A 19,439-nucleotide genomic window follows, 5' to 3' on the forward strand; every position below is an offset into this window, starting at 1 on the left:
ATTATAGTTAGAAATAACTTTGGCAGTCTAACCTCATCTTAAAACATCTTAAAAACGGATTACAAAAATTTAATTTTGACAGTGAAGAAAAAAAACTTGATGACAAAACAGACTAAACCAGACTGTGACTATGAACATTAACCAGCCCAACCTGACAAATATGAAAGACGGTGAGGCTCTGGCAAAGTGCAAGAGGAAACGTGGAAACTAAATACTGAAGGGAGGTGATTAGTGATGGAGTGCAGCTGAGGTGGAAATCACAGGTGAAGTGAGTGAAGCTGATGACCAAGAGTGACTTAGGGGAAACATGGTAAAAACTAATGACTTAACACATAACAAAACTAACAGATGTGACATAAGAAAACTATGGTTACACTAATGACTAAACAGAAACCTAATACATGAAAACTATACTCATGAGAAGCTGTGAAGTTCAACAAAGCTCCTTCTCAGCCTTTTGTGTTCTCTCTCTCATCCTGCATGATAGTCTCAATCTGGTTTCCCAGGCTGGAGAAACATGGACGCTCGTCAAAGCTGTACGCCCAGCACTGTTTCATCAAGCTGTACACCTGCAGTTATCATGAGAAAAACAGGAGTGTTATAAAACATATGTTGGAAAGCAGATGTTATAGATTTAACGGAAAAAAAAGAAAGAAAAGAAATCAACATACCTTGGAAGGGCAGTTAGGAGGAGCAGGCAACCTCCAGTTATTCTTCAGAATATTTGCCAGATACATTGAAATGGTTGCACCTTGAACACTGTGTCCAATCTCCTGCATACATAGCTTGACAAAGTAATAATTCAGAATTAGGTTGAAATATTGCTAAATTCACAGCTGGGATGGGATTCCAGCCCCCACTGTGACCCTGAATTACCCTTGAATTAAGTGGGTATAGAAAATGGATGGATGGATATTGACAAATTCAGTTGGAATGTCATCCATACAAGCATGTAACAATGGTTAACTTTCTTACTCTTTTTGGATTGCAGGTCATATCACAGTAGGAGAAGAGCTCATGAAGGACGACCCCAAAACTCCAAACATCTGATTTGTGGGAGAATCTGGACTCAGTGATGGACTCGGGAGCATACCTGCATGAAATAAGCAATGTATGGTCCAATTACTTGTGCTTCATTTCATTTAATGTGAGCTTAGCTTTAGTTTTACTTAAAGAATAGTTTAATGTTTTATTGTATTCTTATGAGACTTCCACTGCAGCAGATTACAATATTTTTTCTATCAAACACGGCTTCAGCCGGAAGGAACTTAGTTAAAACAAAACAAAAAACTGAGATGAACCTAAACCTCCCACAAAATTGGTTGGTGGATGTGACTTGTATGCGATTCAGGTGACAAACTGACATGTACAGACAGGAATGAGGAATGATTTTTTACTTCACAATCAGTCACTACTTGTGCCAGAATGAGATTTCTCCCTGAGTGATCATTGCTTTCTTTTGCATGCTATTCTATACTCCAAAAGTGTCAATAAATGTTTTGGTTTTTTTTTTTTAAATGTGGGTAGAATCACTAAAACAAACTGATTACAACGTTTCCCACTCTGTGCTGTAGTGGTTTTCAGTGCTCTGAAGGCTACAACATACTGATCTAGTACACCTTTACCTCTCGGTGGACGTTTGTGTCACTACAAAAAACATAAAGGGATGGTATTACCTATGATTCTTCAAGCTGTGTCTCTGACAACCTTTTTTGTCTGCTAGTTATTGTGTCAGTTTCAGCGCCTTCAAATGAGACATTATGGCCAGTAAATGTGTGTTTCTGTAAGGAAAATGCGAGTTGTACTCATTTTTGTTGCACCGACCACAGTATCCCCAGAGAAAATTTGCATGTGCACCTGGTAGATGTGTTCCCACTGGTGCAGAGCTGGAGCTGATTTACTGCAAAGCAAATTGAACTCTTCCACATGGCAGTCAAGAGCCAGATAAAAGCTGGTGTTAACGTTTTTTCTTTGACTAGTATAAAAAAGGGCTTTAGACTCATATCTGTGTCTTTGGGAACACACTTTGCTTAACAACCTGAGCCTGATTATAGTGCTGTTCATTACTGAACCAATTCCAAACATTTCCAGTCGCTCATGTTTACTAATATGAGCACGTTCCTTTAATTTCTTAATCAAAATGTCAGCTTTCGAAATAGAGAGATGTACCAGAAGATGGGGCTCTCTCCAGGCTGTGTGACGTGGTAGTAATCCTTGTCAGAGGGAATAACCTTGGTCAGCCCAAAATCTGCAATTTTCACAAGCGACTCATTGGCAACAAGGATGTTTCTGGCTGCAAGGTCTCGGTGGACATAACGCAGGGTCTGCAGATACTGCATCCCCTGAAAAAATGACAAACAGAAGAGAATCAAACAACATTCTGTCTTGAATTGTTATGTCATTTTTCTTGAAACCATTTCGACAGTAAAAATGAAAAGATAACTGCATCAGATAAAAGTAAATCATATGGAAAGTTAACTTTGTTGTTTATCATAGGATAATAAAATATTGGACTTTAGACCACATAACTTATCATTGACAGGAAATCATAATGCCTTTAAAGAGTAGCATCATGCTGCGACCACCAGGGTTTTCCACAATTTAGGGAACATGCATTCATACAGTTTTGTTCATAATTTTTTTACTACATTTAAAAGTAGCAGCCTCAAAACTCAAAGATTTGACATGATCTCAGAAATAAAATATAAGAAAGAAGAACTTTTGGAAATGCTTCTGAGCATGTGTTTAGTTGAAAACTCTGAGACTGTGTATTAGTCTGCATGAGAAGAATTTTAAAATAACGCACACAGCAGTGTTCACCTCAATTACTGTGTTCCTCGCGGATTTGTCACGTCTCTATTGGATTTACATTGGACACAGGTAGACTAAGTTTCTCATTGTTAAAACCAAATAAAACACTCAGTGGGTTTACATGATGAGATTAACTCGATTATAGCTATAGTTGGGTTATGCTCCTTATCTGAGCAAGGGTAATTATCCTTTGTTATATGGCGGTGAATTAATTGAATCACTGGCACAAAGCATGCAATACCACAGTAGATAAGTGACGCTGTACCCATTTCAACTATCGCTAATAGAGCCACTTCCAGTTGACGTCGTCACCACCAACAACAACAAAACTAAGGCATTCGAGAAAGATGGCGAACGAAGAGCAAGATAAAGCTACATCCCTCTACATTTGTGTTGAGCATGATTATGGCACAAGCGCGATGCACAACGGTGCATTCTCCATCGCGATGTTTGTTTGTTTCTGACGGCAGCAACAACAACAGTAATATCGACTCCTTCAACTTCCGGTTGACGATCGCAGGAAAACATCTCGAGCATGCGCAGAACGCTCAATCCTATCCACCGTCGTCTCCAGGCACGTTAAGTGGGCAGTCGGATCGAGTTATCCCACAGTCTTAATTCGATCGCAAGTAACCCGATCCGATTCGATTTCCTGTTGGATTAAGCTTGTTACATGAGCTGAATAACTCAATCTTATTGGAATTTAGCCATTAATCCGATCCAATTGCCCGCATGTAACCGCACTGACTAAAAGCTGGAGTTTCTTTATGGTATTTCATCTGGAACTTAATTTTAAGTCATAACCAAAAAAAGCAGCTCGCACAGCACACAAAAATTAATCTTGGGATATTCTTGATCTGGTAAAATATTAGAAAACTTAACTCTCTCCACTTTATGCATCAAACATATTAGTATTGGCTCAACTTTTACCAGTATAAACAATTACAATTACCAGCCTGAAATCTCTCATCAGATTTCAGGCTGCTAGATGTAGTATAAGTGAATAATTAACGTAGGACCTATTTGTGAGATACGTATGTGAAAACTTCTGTCTAATACTGTCTTATTGATATAATTTCAAATAATTATACTGCATTCGTGTTCAAAAAACAGACATTAAATCTTCCTTTATAAAGTTGATCTTAATATAAGATTTTATAAGAGCTTATATATCTGACTCTCACCTTACAGATCTGAGAGGCAAAAAGTAACATCCGCTTCGTGCTGACGTTGTGTCGGTTACTCTCCAAGTAACCAATAAGGCTGCCATAGGGCAGATACTCCATCACTAAGCTCATGCTGAGGCGACCTGTGAACAAGTAAACTTTTAACATTCACTGCAAATAATGAAAAGACCAAGGTTCTGTCAATTAAGTCAGGAAAATGTCAAGTGTTATTCCTCCTTCATATAAACATTGTAGGTTTTACAGGGTGTCGTAGAGAGAACTATGTGGTTAATCTGAGTCACATGTCTGATGGCTTTATAAGCATGTTTTTCACATTAAAAAGGAAGGATTAAGAATTAAAAGGGTTAATTTACACCCACATAAAATAAAGCTTACTCATAAAATATGATTTGCTTTATGCAAAAGAAATGAGGATTTACTCTTTTAATGAAGCTGATTATTTCAAGAAATGTTTTTTTTTGTTGTTTTTTTTTACCCATGCTGTAGCAGACTCCTCTGTACTTGACAATGTAGTCACAGTGTAACACACTGAGAGTTTTGACCTCCTTTTGGAAGTCCTCCAGGTTTGACAGCTTGCTGGGCTGCAGCTTTTTCACAGCCACTAGCTCGCCGGTGTTATCACCCAGTGGGTCATAACGACAAAGTTCAACGCTGCCAAAGTTTCCCTGGTGAAATTTTGAGAAGCACAAATGTCAGTCTCAATGAAAAAGGAGGAAAAGTAAACCTCACTGTGTATCGCCCAGTGCAGTACACACGATCAAAAGAATATACTCATCAATCAGTTATCAATTATGAACCACAGATGGCAGCATTAGCACAGACTGTCCTTCCTGCGCCACATTATCACTTTGCTCTGTTTGAACAACACCTCTGGTCTTTAAAATGTAGAAATCGATGTCAATGCCTACTTTTGATTGTGTGGACATTGTATGCTGCTTGCCACTTACTTTTCCCAGTGGGGAGATGTAGCGTAAGTGTCTCTCTTCAAACAGTGCGTGATCCTGCTGAGCAGGGTTTATTACTCTGCACACAGGGTTCTGTGCAACGGGCTCTGTAGCATGCAGAATCACATAGTCTGCCAAGACACATAAAAACATGTTTTTCTTATTAAAAGGTTTGTTTCAAAACTAAAATTAGAAAGACACAGAGGCAAAAATACATGAAAGAATTAATAAAAAAAAAAATCTCTTTAAGCAAACACCTTGACCACGTCAAGTTTAATCTGGAACAAAATATGCATCCTGATATCAATTTCTTCTAAATGAATTAAATTACCGAAGTAATGCAATGCAAAATGCTGTTTGTTACTGACGAGACTGACAACCAGCACTATAATGTACTTGTACCTGATGTAATGAGACTATTGAGTTGACGGATAATACTGCGACAAGAGGGTCTGAAGGCGGCCTTGTAGTCCATACACTGGCTGATGAGATCAGCAAGCTCTGTCCACTGGGAGGGAGGCAGCTGCTGCCAATTCTCATAAAACTTCTGCTTCTACAAAAAACACATCAGCAGAACCAACTACTTACTGAAAGGGCATCATTTAACTACATTTAGACAAAAAAAAATGTTTTTTCTATTTTGGTAAAAGAGAAGTAATCATTTTTCATGGCATTGCATTCAAAATAACATTAATGGTGAAATATTTGAAAAGGTGTAAAATGACTCTAAGGATCTGAGGCTTCATTTAAAAATGATCATCAGCCATGTGAGTTTAAAAAAAGCTACTACGGTAACTGAATGGGAAAACATGAACGTGAAATTATTTGTAAAATCACTGCACTGAAAAGACTGTGTGCTAAGATGCTTGATGGATAAACTGGTACCAGTAGAAATGTAGGAATGTAAATGTAGGACAATGAAGTAAATCATGTCATAGTCTTCCTCTTGACAATGATCCACTGTAAAGAGCCACCAATACGCAGGCTTATTTCTCGGCATCAGCATTTATGGGCTGCTTGGCGTTGATCACTGATGTTTAGATGTGTGTGTAGCGTAGCGTAGCCATGAACTACATTAACTACAAGCTATATGAAATTTTGTGCTCAAGAATGTGTGTTGGCACTGAGTTGTTTGAGTCTGACTTAAGTCAGAACAGGCTCCTAAACCTTAAGGTGCAGCTGAGCCTCAGGTTCAGTGTTTTGACATGCCTGGAGAAGCGGGTAAACTTTTACTTATTGCCATCCATCCAGCCATTTTCTATACCGTCAATCCATCGGTCGGGTAGCAGGTGGGCTGGAGCCTATCCCAGCAGTCTACTTATTGCCAATTTAATTTAATTTAAAATTTGAAAAAAGTTAAGATTTTGCACACAAAACAATTTCATCAGATCGTAGTTGAGATATCTGCATACATTTTGAATATTTCTTTGGCCATCCAACCATAACCTCACTTTGTAAGTATATAGGTCAGTAAGGGAAACTGTGTCTTGGAACAGCTGGTTAGCTGTAGTATCATGAGGTCATATGTCATTCTGAAAAAAAAATTGCTTTATCTTCCAATTATTGTTAATATCTATAAAGACTGTTTTACTTTTTTGTTGTTATTTGGGGCACACAATGACTTAGATAAACTGCAGGTGACTTGAGTTGGCCATAACCTGCAATTATATTAAATTAACAAACTTCATGCCACATACCAAAACTCAATGGGCACATCTAATGAGGCTGACAAGTACTGCTGCCAGTCAGAGGCTCAGAGGCAGATAACTACAAGTCATGTCGCCTCCACTCTAGAACAAAAATATTACATTGTAGTCACGTTGCTCACTTCTGCCTGAAAAGTAAGTGTGTAGTCCTGCTTATACCCTGCTCTACATCACAGGTTGTACCTGTTCTAGGTTCCAGTCTCGCAGTGGGGAGTTTCCATTGTTGAAGATTTCCCACACAGTGGCACCAAAGCTCCATTTATCGCACTCGAGGGTCAGGTTTTCTGGGACCTCAAGAACCTCAGGGGCCACCCAGGGGATCCTGTCCAGAATGACTAATGAAAAGGGTAAAGTAATTTATAACATTAAGATATCTTCATACTATTAGTCACAGTAATATTAGCTGGGATCATATTAATTTTATTAAGTTGATTAGAAATCTCACATACAAAAAAGCAATTTCAGAACAATGTTACTCAATGTGAAACTGGGAAAACTTTGAATATTCCATCATCTACAGTACATAATGTCATCAAAAGATTCAGAGAATCTTTCTGTGCAAGCAATATAACAGATGCTTGAGATGCAGCCTTCTGGCAGCAGCGCTTTAAAAACAGACATGATTCTGGACCATCTGGCTTGTTATCAACGCTCAGTTTAAAAGTCTTCATCTTGTGCTACAACATGACCCTGTCCCAACAACTCTTTTGTGATGTTTTGCTGCCATTAAACTCAAGACGAGCTAGTGTTTGCTAGTATTTGTTCAGTTGTGAATGGAATATCATTGCATTTTGTTTTTATTAACATTTTACAAGGCATCCCAACTTTTTGGGAATTGAGGTTGTAGATTGAAGAACATTATTGTATCAGAAAGAGGCCAAACCTTTGTCTTGTGTCCACTCTTTATGTTCTTATTACACATGCAAGACAGGATGATAGGAAAAAAAAGTAAATAACTTTACTTTACCGTCTTTTCCCAGCATGGCCACACTGATGCCTGGGTCACTCAGCTTGATAAATGGAGAGCTGCCATGGGAGGGGTCACCTTCCCTTGCCAGCAGCAGATTTTTAGCACAGATATTTCCATGAACAATATTTTGCTCCTCCTGCAAAACAGTTAAATGTTACCGTAGACCCACCACAATGACAACTTTTCTACCCCAAACTGAGGAGGTAAAATATTTATGTTTAGTTAACTGTAAAAAGCTTCATTTTGACAGATTAAGCAGTGTCAAAAAGGGACATAGAAAAAAAATTAATTGACATTTCTTTGATGAATATCAACCACACTTATACTGAATTAATGAACTCCACTCAGTCCCACTTGATACTATGTTTTCTTATTGACCTGAAAGCCTTTCTTACCAGAAAGTTGAGGGCACATGCGAGCTGTTTGGCTACGCTGAGTTTCCAGCTCACTGACACAGATCTCCCTCTTTTCAAGTAAAGGTCGAGGGCCCCATGCTTGACAAACTCTTGCACCATGACATCTGTAAGGCACAGCAAGATCTGTTTCCACAGCTGTTCTTCAAACACAGAGTCTCCAGTGCTCACCAACGTGAACAGAGAGTGAGCTGGGTCACTGGAGGATTTCTTATGCTTAATGAGAAGAAGATGGTGTACCATTTGTCTTTAATCATTTCATTGATTGTCATTGCCTTTTTCGATTTATTCATTTATGGAATCGGTCCTTGAAAATGCATTTCATTTTACAGGAATCCTAAATTCAATCAGAATTTCATCTCATGTGCTGATTTTTGTCAATTTAAAACTTTACATTCAACACAACACACATTACCACATCTGGAAAATATAGATGACAATAGCTTTCCTAAGCTTATAACCATAACAATTAAGTAGTAAAGATATTTTTTTACTTACTTTTCACTCCATGGACACTAACACCATATACATGGATGAGGTGTTTGTGAGACATCTGGCTCATCAAACTGGCAGCCTCAAAGAATGACTAAGAAAAAAAGTACACAAACACCACACATTTATTGGTAACATGTTATATATTATCAACATAGTTGCTACATGCTTTCATTTATAAAACCCACCTCCCAGCAATTCTTGTGAATGGCATCAAGTTCTTTAAGAAGAACTTCTGTCATGTGTTTCTCCCCCTCATGGATGTCAGTTTTGTAGCCTCTAAAAATCCGAGTGAAGGAGCCTTGTCCAAGGCTCTCATCCTTACAGGGAAAATACACAAAGAAACTACTATGACATTTATTCTGAATAAGCCTCTGTAACCATAAATTTGACTTAACTTTGAAGTTCCTCTATGGTTAGTTTGACTATATTGATTGGACCAAAGAGAAGTTTCGGTGCAGTCTTTTGGTTTCCTTAGCTAGGAAACTGTTTTTTGAATTGGCTTTGTATGTATAATTTTGGAATTTAATTAGTTGGATTTGATAATGATAATGATTACAATGAATTAGACTCTAATTGGCTTGAATTGGACTGTATCATTGAAGTGCGTTGAGATGACATTTGTTGTGATTTGGCGTTAAATAAACTGAATTGAATTGAATTGAATATAGTGTTGCAGAAGTAACAACATTAGATGCTTCTAAAGTATCATCAGTACCAAAAGTCATAATTGTAGTTATAATATATTTGAAAAAAAAACAAGAAAAGATTACTTTAGTTGGAGGTACAGTAAAAGGTGGAGTGTCATGTCTACACACTTACCCATTTCAGGTCCTCATATTTGATCATTTGGAACTGAATGTGACTGAATTTGTTCCTTTCAGATTTTGGGGACCCCTGACCTTCAACTAAGCTGTTGTTGCGTATGATGATCAGATTTGTGAGCTCTTCAGGAACAGCAGAAAACATGAAAATTAATATGCAATCCACAAAGTTTGCAATAATCAAACCAAAAATCTAAGTATTAGGGTGATACATAAATATCAGGATGTGACTGTGAGTATGTTTACAGGACATATAGCTTGGAAATTAACCTTTCTTTTTACTGGATATTGAAAATCAGCCAAGTTTACAAGTTAAAACACAGACACGTGTTACTTCAACGATGTACAGCAAAAAGAGTCACACTTGCACACACTCCCTGTCATAAAAGAATATGCAAGGTTTTGAAAGGCTGTATTTCACAGTGAGAAAGAATATTCAAAACAAACACAGGATTCCAACCTGAAACTAGAGAAAAACAAAAACACTGGACATAAATTGGATTAAAGCAGCTTTCTCCACTGCTGTCCATCCAACTTCCAAATAACGGCTTATCTAACTGACTTGCATGTTGCCAGAGCATTTGTAAGGAAATGTTGAGATCCCAGCAAGCTTTTCTGCAGCTCCCTACGATGGGTATGAAAAAATATACCGTATGTACAAACACTTAACCAAAGTAGGAAGCATCATCTAAAAGACCTTACAGATAACAGATTCACTATAGTGTTGTAGAAAGCTGGTCTGACCCCCCCAGCTCACTGATGGCGCATCACAGGGTCATTCACATACCGTCACAATTGACGGTAAAGGCATTAAAACCTGACCAAGCGTAAGTATGTGATAAGCTGAGAATGTGTCGATGTTAGTGCTTTCAAGTGATCAAGATTTTAAAACTCTATGTACTGAATTGCTGTTAATCACTGTTTAATTGCACTAGTTTTGCTATCTGTTAAAAAATCGTTTAAAATTTCACTTTTTTTATGCAAACTAATTAATTCAAACTGACTTTGTTTACCTTATGTAAGCGATGCGGTGGTGATCTGTTTTTGGGGAAGTTGGGGCTTGTGAGGAACAGTTTTAGGAGATTACTACATTAAATTGCTTATGTATAAGTAATTGGGCATGGAAATGGACCCAAGTTTGAAATGAGCTGTGGATCAGAATTCTAGTTATGCATTCACTTTGTATTATTCACGTGTTGAAGTTTATTTTCTACTCATGACAAAGAGAAAAGCTATTACAAGCTTAACGATCTTCACCATGTGATATTCTGCATACCTTTAGGTCGAGGCGGACAGCAGCGAGCTAACGTGACAGGTATTTCAGCCAGCAGCAGCTTGTTGTGTTGATAGTAGCTGGTCAGTTCTTTCAAGCTAGAAAATGATTTCTGGACACCAGGAAGATTATAGTGCTCATTCTTAATAATGAGACAGTCCTTATAATCAAGTCCAAGCAGGGTCTGCAGAAATAGAATCAACGGGCTTTAATAAAGTTGCAAATGACACAAAATAAAAAATAAAAAATTTGCACAAGAGAAGATGCTTCTCTGACTCTAACTTTAAGCAGTTGAAGTGTTTAGTTTAGTCTGTCTTGGACAAAAAATGTAAAAAATACATAAATAAATAAGACAAAAATTAAATATTAATAATAATTTGACATCAACTCAAAGAACTACCCAAAATCACAAGTAGAAAACTAGTAAAATTTTAAGAATAACATAGTAAATCATAATTTCTTCTATGTTACATCTTTACCTGAACACAAACAGTGAGGAAAAAATTTTGATAGTTCTTGGGACTCTGCCGGAGAAGGAAGGTACCACCTTGGCATCCAGACTTTTTCAACTTGTTGACCGCAATTTCTGATCTGATCGAAGGAGATATGACAGATTTATTCAAAACTGGAGCATGTAAATGGTGGTACAGACCCATGTAAAAGTATTCCTCCCCTTGTTGCACTTAGGTGGACTCAATCGAACTGATTATGGGACTTCCAGATATTCTTGGCAGGACACGATCATGATTTATGGCTTTCACACCAAAGGGGGTGTATACACTCTAATCTGCTGTCATCATTTTTGATTTTATACATTTGTTTATTAATCTATTAGTTTTGTTTATTCATTTTAATTTTACTTCGCCAATTTTGACTTCTTATTGTAGGCCTATTAAAAAAAATACCAAAACATTATTACAAAGGTTGTAATGCGGAAAAAGAACAGAAAGACTTTGAGAAAAGGGCTGAGAAGACTTTTTCATGGCACCATATCAGATTTAGCATTTGTCAAAATAACTCACGTGATTGGGCCATGGCAATGATTTTTGAGTCCATCCAGAAGACTTGGAGGTGCGATGTCTTGGCAGAAGAAGTGGCTTGAGTCTGTGGTCAGTCTGAAGTAGCCATCAACAAGAGAAACAAACGAAAGGGCCTCTTTGAGGCTCTGGAAATTGGCTTCCTGTTATGAAAATTGAGAAAGCACACAGCAAAGTTTAAACAGAAACAGGACTGTCATTTAGTAGGAAAAAATGTCACTGCTTTAGATGTTTTACCAAACATATGTCATCCTTGCGAGTTATTGTGACCATCCTGCTGTCTTGTGGAACTTGTTCCTGGCAGACTCGTTTTACACTGATGTCAATAATTTCTTGGAAATCACAGAAGGTCTGCCACTCCTAAAAATAAGAGTTTAATAGCTGTTAGATTATTTGACCAAAACTCATCAGCCAGTGGCAGCCACAGAGTAACACCAGCATTACACAGGGAGGAAGGTTTTGAATGAAAACAACAGAACACCGTACACGTTATTAAAAAAAATCACTATCATACAGTTGTTATACATTTAGAAATTAGCAGAACAGACCAAAACCTATTTCTGGAACAGACTGCAAACAGGTCTATCTCTCTTGCAAAGTTGTTGATGTTGATGGACATTGAGAACGGACTCAGTTTTGGAGCCTGTTCCCAGGACCATTTGAGGAACAGAAGATATTGCCACTTCCACTTTGGTTCTCGGTTGCAGCTGCTTTCAGCATCATAGATTGTAACAAATAGATACAATTGGTGGATCTGAAGAGTCAATTAGTATTTACACCTGATTTCTTTCAAATGGTCAGCAGGAGGCAACTCCTCTGATTTGTAGATGACGTTTGATTGTACAGAAAACTGAAAGTTTATTTATTATGTTAATAAATTTTGTCTTAAAGAATTTATGATCCAATATTCCAGTTTCAGTAATGTGTACTGGTTATTCTGAACTGCATAATATGATTGCCTGTAGAGATTATAGAGTCAAAACACAACTACCTAATGATGGCATAGACCTGCAGTGTGTCCACTGGCTGCTTGACATGATGAGACATCAACCCTTATTTCATCCCTTTTAGCTTCAAATATAAAGATGCCATTCAAAGAATACTAAACTCAAATCTTCAAAATCAGCATTACACAGAGCTTTTCTAAAAAAAAAGTATTAAGAAAACAAGGTAACCTGGACCTAACTACTCTCACAGTCAAAATTAAAACCTAACGATATAACTCACATTTACATGACAAGGAAAACATGTTGAGACAAACACAACATATACCAAAATATTACATTTATTGAATGTTTATGTCCTTTGCTAAGCTAAAGCTTCTGCAACAATAAGTCCTTGAAGACAAAAAAAGGAAGATAAAAAAAAAACAAAGCAAAAACTTTGGCTACCTTTGTGCTAATCTCTGAGTTTACAAACTTGAACTTCTTCTCACCACTGGATCATCAGGATGACAGCTCCCACAGATTTGGATTCCTGTTTCCCCATTGACCCGCACCAGAGAAGAAGTTGCATTTGAGTGGGAGTAGGAATGATTCACATGGAAAGTCTCAGTGCCCAATGAAGGCTCAATGCCGGCCAGCTCAATCAGGTATTTGAGTTTCAAGCTGCACTCATCCACAGAACAGTTGCCAAGCTTCTTCAGGAAACGCTTCAGGGTGTTTCGGATTCGATAGCGGTCCAGGCGGTTTCGTTTCTGGATGTCGTGGCGATGTGACTTGGGAAGGCATGACTTATAGCTAAGGAAGAGTATTTCAAGTAAAGAACAGAATTAAATGAATATAACACACCATTTTACAAGACATGCAACAAAATCTACTTCTAAAAGAGTAATATCTCATTTTATGCTTGTTTAAATTTCACTAGGAGCTGGTTTGCTGCACAGAAATGTAAAATGCGGCATCCCAAATAGTGAATTACTGTAATTAAGAAATAGTCTTTTACCAAGTTTCATAGTGTTTATGAGAGCTGAAAATGAGACATTTTTCAATTATAAATACCTGACAGTCTTGCAGAGCTCTCTTACACTCTGATGACGCTCTTTAGCCATTCTCCACAAGTCCAGCACAGCAAGGCCGAGGCATTCCTCTTGGGTACTCAAAGGTGGAGCGACTCCTGCTTCACTGGCAATAAAGTCACTTCGCAACTAAACAACAAAAGAAGTAATTAATGGTCTTCACATCTCGATAATATATGCTTTTAGTAAAGTAAAGAATTTTAACTTTATCTAGGCGTCTATTATAACCTTCACCTTCTTTATTATTCCCTTCACTTTGGGCACACTACAAGGTCAAATGGAAGGAAAATAGTCCCACATTATGATGCTAACACCGCTGTTAACATCTAGGACAATGTTCTTGGGGTTAATTGCCCAATATTTACTCCATTAAACATACCTCTGGTTGTTGTGGCCAAACAACTCAATTTCTTTTTCAATCCAACCATAATATTTTTCTCAAAAAGACCATTTATTTGTCTGTGTGATCAGCTGCAAACTTAAATTAAGATTGAGGGTGTCAGTTTTGCAGACAGAGCCTCTTAGTTCACGCTAACGTAAAACTATTTTGATTGTGAATGGTGACACTTATTACATCATCAAGCAAACCTGTGCTTGGTGGAATGCTCCTGAATGTTTTAATGTTGGTGGTGATTTACTTTTTTTTTAAATGAATTAAACTAATTAGTCTGTTAGATAAATTAATCTGTTAGATAAATAATTATTTAATAATACTTTAATGTTACTGAAACTGAATACGTTGCACTTTACCTGAGCAAAAAGGTAGTCTATGACACAATAGTCAAGCACTGGACAGATTGTGTCTCTTGCCAAACTGTAACGGAACGATGTTCTTGATCCTTGGCCAAACCAGTTTCCAAAGAAAAACCTTCAGACAACAAATAATCCATTATTCCTCATGTATGACTGCAAGGCTTAGTTATACAGCCACAATAATTTACCTTCAGACATTCAGTGTGAGACTACTGTTATGCTCCACTTAGAATGTGACGTACGGTGAGAGTTTTTGGGAGAATTAAATTAAAATAACTGCTTATAAGGTTAGAATGCAATGCCTTTTAGACTGTTTAAATCCTATATTCAATTAAAAATACTTCAAAGACAACATATCACATGTTCAAACTTTTTATAGTATCTGCTTATTCTTATTTTGATGCAAGTGACGAATTGTCAGTATCTCTCTCATGTAGCATGATTGGATTGATGGTAAAAAATTAATGAATTCCTTCCAATTTTGGATTTAGTTCATAAACTGTCTAATCAAATGCCTGTGCAATCTTTTACACAGTTGTTACCCCATTGTCTTACATATTTTCTTTATTTTGCTTGAACATATTTGTCATACAAGTTTAACAAGAATAACAATTGTATTCCTTTACATTGTTTGATATGTGTATATATATATATAGAGCATAACTCTAAATAAATGTTTTGATCATAAACATTTTACATTTACCTGACTCGAAAGTGAACTTCTACGTTCTCATCTGAGTCAAACATGTGTGAGGGAGGATACCAAAATGAGAGATCAGCAGATGCCAAACCAAAAAGACTGATGTACACTGGTAAGATTCCTGGAGAAAGAGATAAAAGACATTGTGATTTAAAACTGTATATGACTATATACCTGCTCTTAATAATAATGAGCGGCTTTCAGGCACACTGATAAACTTACCACATTTCTTCCCTGCTTTGATGCACACGTTTTCTGCCGATATGTGTTCAGATGATATGTGTATTGTTGTTGCATCTTTAGTGCCTGGAAAGAAGTAGAGGTGTACTTGTAAACCAGGGGTCATGGTTGAGCTGGACCTCTGGCTGCCTCCCCGATCTCTGATCACCAAAGGAGTCGACTCTTCCTCTCTGAGATCCATGGACATGTCTGAGGGTCAAATCAACAATTGCACAGAACAAATGTTTAAAGTAGGGTGACCTTCTGTGGTGTTATTGTCATTTATGTCCCTTGCTTCAAATGAAATATTTATTAGAAACAAATTTGAAATATGCAGCAATGAAATTTTAGTCAAATCTCTTGACATGGAAGCTTTACTAGATCTACCAGAATGTAATTGCAGAGACAGCTATGAAAAAATGAAACACAAACATGAATTCATTAAGGGAAACAAATAAGGGTAGAGAAAACAGAGAGGAAATAAGACACAAAAATGTTCAATGATTCAATTTAAAAAATTGATTGCAAAATGACAACAACAACATATGTAAGTAAATCAGTTAAAGAAGACGAATGGAAAATATGAAGAAAATAAATTATGGTGCTATACGGGGATAAAAGAATGAACATGCAAATAAATGTAAATAAATGAATAGTGAATTTAATTAATAAACTAAGCTAAAAAAATAAATGACAAAGTAATTAAGTAGGGTTCTATATATAAATAAGAAGTTCATCTTATCTTGATTCTATACATTTGTTTTTTACATTATTTCAGCAGCATTAATCATACTAATTTATGGTTTTAGCCATTTATATATTTTTGTAATTATTTTGAATTATGGCAGTTTCAGTCTTCCATATAGTGATGTTCACAGAGATATGTACAACTACATTTCTCTGGTTGCCATGTAAACATTATGTTCAGAACATGACCTAAACCCGAATGCACTAAGTAACGAAAGTGTCATATATACAGACTCGTGGGGATTCCCATATTATCACACAAAACCGCTAACCATGCATGGCTGTCCCTGAATAAGGAACATTATCTAACAGAATGTAACATACAAAACATTATGCAATCCTATGTACCATTGGTTCACATTTCCATAATTGATGATCAATCTTTCAAAATGAATAAATAAAAATATCTCTCACTATGTTCACGTGAAAGAATATTAATACAAGACTGAAATGAAAAGTTAATCTGTATTATCTGTAAGGAAATCATCTGTAGGTAAGCCAAAATTAAAAGCAACTCAGACATAGTTTGAAAACATCCAGTCTTTGTCAAAGCTAGTTGCAAAACGAAAAAGCAAATGCATTCACCACAACGAAACCCACGTCATGTCCAAAGAAAATTAAACTGTGACATGTCTTCTCACATGATCGTCAAAAATAGCTTTATACTTACGGTCTTGGTGCTAAAGTGAAGTATTATAAGGTATTAAAGGCATTTGTTCAACTATTACCTTTATATGTGAGCGACTAAAGTCCTTATATCGATCATTTGTCCCTGTAAAACCAGACTTTTCTTACTTCTGCGTTTTCACTCTGACAGCGTGTCTGTGTGTGTGTTGACAGGAAGTTTAAATGATTTCCTGATTTTGACTACAGACTCTTGTTACCTGCGTCAAACTGTTTCCCGCTAACACACAAACACAAAACATTAATATGGTTCATAACCCTGCTAAAATGGACAGCAGGATGCTATTTTACATATTATCTTGGAAAAATATCCCCTCTTGACAGTTTCTTCGCTACCTCGTTTCCTTCCTGTCCCATCATTTAGCTGAAAATGTTTCTGTGACCTACACTTTAGTCCATGACAGCGTATTCCAGTCAGACCAAATGTTCAACTTATGCATATTCAAGCTTCCTACACATCATTGCTGTTTTCATTTACCATCATGCTCAGATCATTATATAACACACTATACTATTGCACAAACAATATATGCACATTGCCATGAAATTTGCAAAACTCCTTCATTCTCTATGTTGATTAACTTTTATATTGTTTTTAAACTATAAGTTTTTAACCCTTCCAGCAGAAAAGTTTACACTGTCAATACTTTGGTCATTCTTTAAGTACCTTAATATTTTTGGCTTTATCTGTTGTTAAGATATTTCATTGGCGTTTTAGACTTCAATCTTACTTGACAATGTGAAGTAACTGTTAACTAGCTTCTTCAATTCATAAAGAAATCAATAAAACTAAAACTGTTACCTTTTCTGACGTGTACTGATTGATTAGTTCTCTACAGATGATTCTTCATGATGTCACTGTCAGTAACTCAAATTAAATGGAAACTGCTACATAGTGACAGCAACTGCAGTTCTCGAAAGATATCAATTCATCGAACTCTACAGGAAAAGAAAGTCAGCTGACAAGTGTGGCTTGTCTTCTCAGCAGTGCAGTTTCCTGTTTTAGTTTGAACAAAACCACTTGATCTGAATGGCAAGCAATTTCATGCATGCAATCATTCTTGTGATTAACAATTTGTCTCATCTAATTTATGCTTTTAATTTTCTTTTTTATTTTGATGTTTGTGTAAATAAGTCCTAAATATAGTAGTGTCACAGTCTGTGGCTTGAAAGCTCTATAAAACAAAGCTTGTTTTTTTATAGGGCAGCACCTAAGTGACATAACAGGAAAGTCATGGGCATAATAGTCATAATAGTAAAGTGTGCCAGCCCTAAACATCTATGTCTAGCCCTGCTTAGACAGTTGAACCTGTGACCTGCTAGGCAGCAGAAAATGGATGGAAGGATCTAACCATGTTCTTTTGAACTCCTAAAACTCTCCCTGACTCCCATTCTAAAGACAATTCACCTTTTTCCCAGAGTTATGAAGTTGGCTGCATCCTTTTTAATCACAAAGGTATTAGTCCTCAAAGGTATGCACTTTTGTCCGGTCCTATTTTAAAGTATCAATCTCACGGTCCTTTTTCTTGTCTGATTATGATGATTTCTGCCTCAAAAAATAAAAGACCAATGGGGTGAGGTCCATATGCCAAACACAAGACTCCAAAAAGCTGTTCAATGAGTGACGTCATGGTGCCTACGTTCACTTTTTATATCCAGTCTTGTTCCCAACAATAGTTGTCACTGTTGGTCACAATAATTCCGCCTCGCATTCTTAGTGCAGGCGCTTTTTTGATTTTTAGACCAGCCAACATTTTTCCTGCCTGAGAGCTTAGGTTGTTCTTTGGCTGTAAAAACAAGAGATTATGGTTGTAGATTAAAACATTCTTGTAACTGCCCTGGTTGTAAACGGAGTGAAGGTGGTACAAAGAGGTGTGTATGCATGTGAGCAAGGCCATTATTTGGTGGAAATAAAACCAAAACTTATCAGTTACAAAAACAGCACAAACTAGGGGGAAAATCTAGTTGCAATCTTTTTAAAGAACCACTCTTATACAATATCAAGATGTTTACATTTCTAAAAATGAAGGAAACACTCAACTTCATGCAATTAATCAACCAATACTTAAATTTGAAATACGGAACTTACTTAATACTTGATTTTATTCCCAAATGTACTTTCATGACTGTTGCTGTCCTTGCAAAGTCCCTTATGATTTATCTAATTTGTTTTGTTTAATTTTTCATGGTGTAATTTGTTCTGCTTTTAAAAGTTGAGAGCGTCAGATTGAATCTTCTATTCTTTCCACCTTATGTAACAGACCTATGACCATCCATAGATTTTATTTCACTGTCCATACAGTTGTTTCAAAGTCCACATTGACAGGCTAAGGATAGTAGTGGTTTTACAGTTGTAAGCTTAGTTTACAACCATCCTTTCAGAGACACAGTTGGTTTTACTTTTTTCATCTCTACTCTTGAAATCTACACTGAGTTCGAGTCTTTAAGATAATTTCAGATGGACAGTAATTAGCTGTTTTTGAAGTGATTAGCCAACAGCTTTCAAATAGACTGTGAATCTTTGAGTGTAATTTTTTTAATAATTTCTTCTGTTTCTATTTTATCCTGATATTCCTGTTTGCACTGTTGACACTCAGCAGTGTACCTGAACTTTACTACTGAATGTGCTGTTATACTTTATCAGTTGGGTATATCTGTCACA

General features: G+C 36.7%; 1 protein-coding gene across 3 annotated transcripts; it reads right to left on the bottom strand.

The window, feature by feature from the left end:
* Positions 1-391: 391 nt before the first annotated feature.
* On the bottom strand, positions 392-16,925 carry jak3 (Janus kinase 3 (a protein tyrosine kinase, leukocyte)). Of its 3 annotated transcripts, none has more exons than XM_072389292.1 (24): positions 16,822-16,925; positions 15,350-15,556; positions 15,131-15,248; positions 14,425-14,542; positions 13,658-13,803; positions 13,093-13,396; positions 11,895-12,017; positions 11,643-11,800; positions 11,100-11,211; positions 10,624-10,804; positions 9,346-9,470; positions 8,712-8,843; positions 8,530-8,617; positions 8,014-8,138; positions 7,616-7,754; positions 6,832-6,983; positions 5,345-5,495; positions 4,946-5,073; positions 4,474-4,663; positions 3,996-4,120; positions 2,170-2,342; positions 976-1,093; positions 672-785; positions 392-569 (listed from the first exon to the last, which is right to left on the bottom strand). In XM_072389292.1, exons 2-24 carry the CDS (start codon positions 15,552-15,554, stop codon positions 450-452), a joined length of 3,345 nt encoding a protein of 1,114 aa, XP_072245393.1. In that variant the 5' UTR covers positions 15,555-15,556; positions 16,822-16,925; the 3' UTR covers positions 392-449. The 3 variants fall into 3 exon arrangements, with proteins under 3 accessions (XP_072245393.1, XP_072245392.1, XP_072245394.1); XM_072389291.1 differs by having other exon boundaries at positions 16,764-16,919; XM_072389293.1 differs by lacking the exons at positions 392-569; positions 672-785; positions 976-1,093; positions 3,996-4,120 and having other exon boundaries at positions 2,176-2,342; positions 16,764-16,924.
* Positions 16,926-19,439: the final 2,514 nt, after the last annotated feature.

Source organism: Leuresthes tenuis, unplaced genomic scaffold (genome assembly GCF_036924035.1).
Source record: "Leuresthes tenuis unplaced genomic scaffold, fLeuTen1.0.hap1 SCAF_7, whole genome shotgun sequence".
Lineage (NCBI taxonomy): Eukaryota > Metazoa > Chordata > Actinopteri > Atheriniformes > Atherinopsidae > Leuresthes > Leuresthes tenuis.

Excerpts from the sequence above, each read along its gene's own strand:
- jak3 (XM_072389292.1), bottom strand. The coding sequence starts at position 15,554 with ATGTCCATGGATCTCAGAGAGGAAGAGTCGACTCCTTTGGTGATCAGA. Across the intron at positions 11,212-11,642 it reads CATTGCCATGGCCCAATCAC|ATCAGAAATTGCGGTCAACA; the intron begins GTGAGTTATTTT and ends TCCTTCGATCAG. Across the intron at positions 2,343-3,995 it reads TTGCCTCTCAGATCTGTAAG|GGGATGCAGTATCTGCAGAC; the intron begins GTGAGAGTCAGA and ends TCATTTTTTCAG.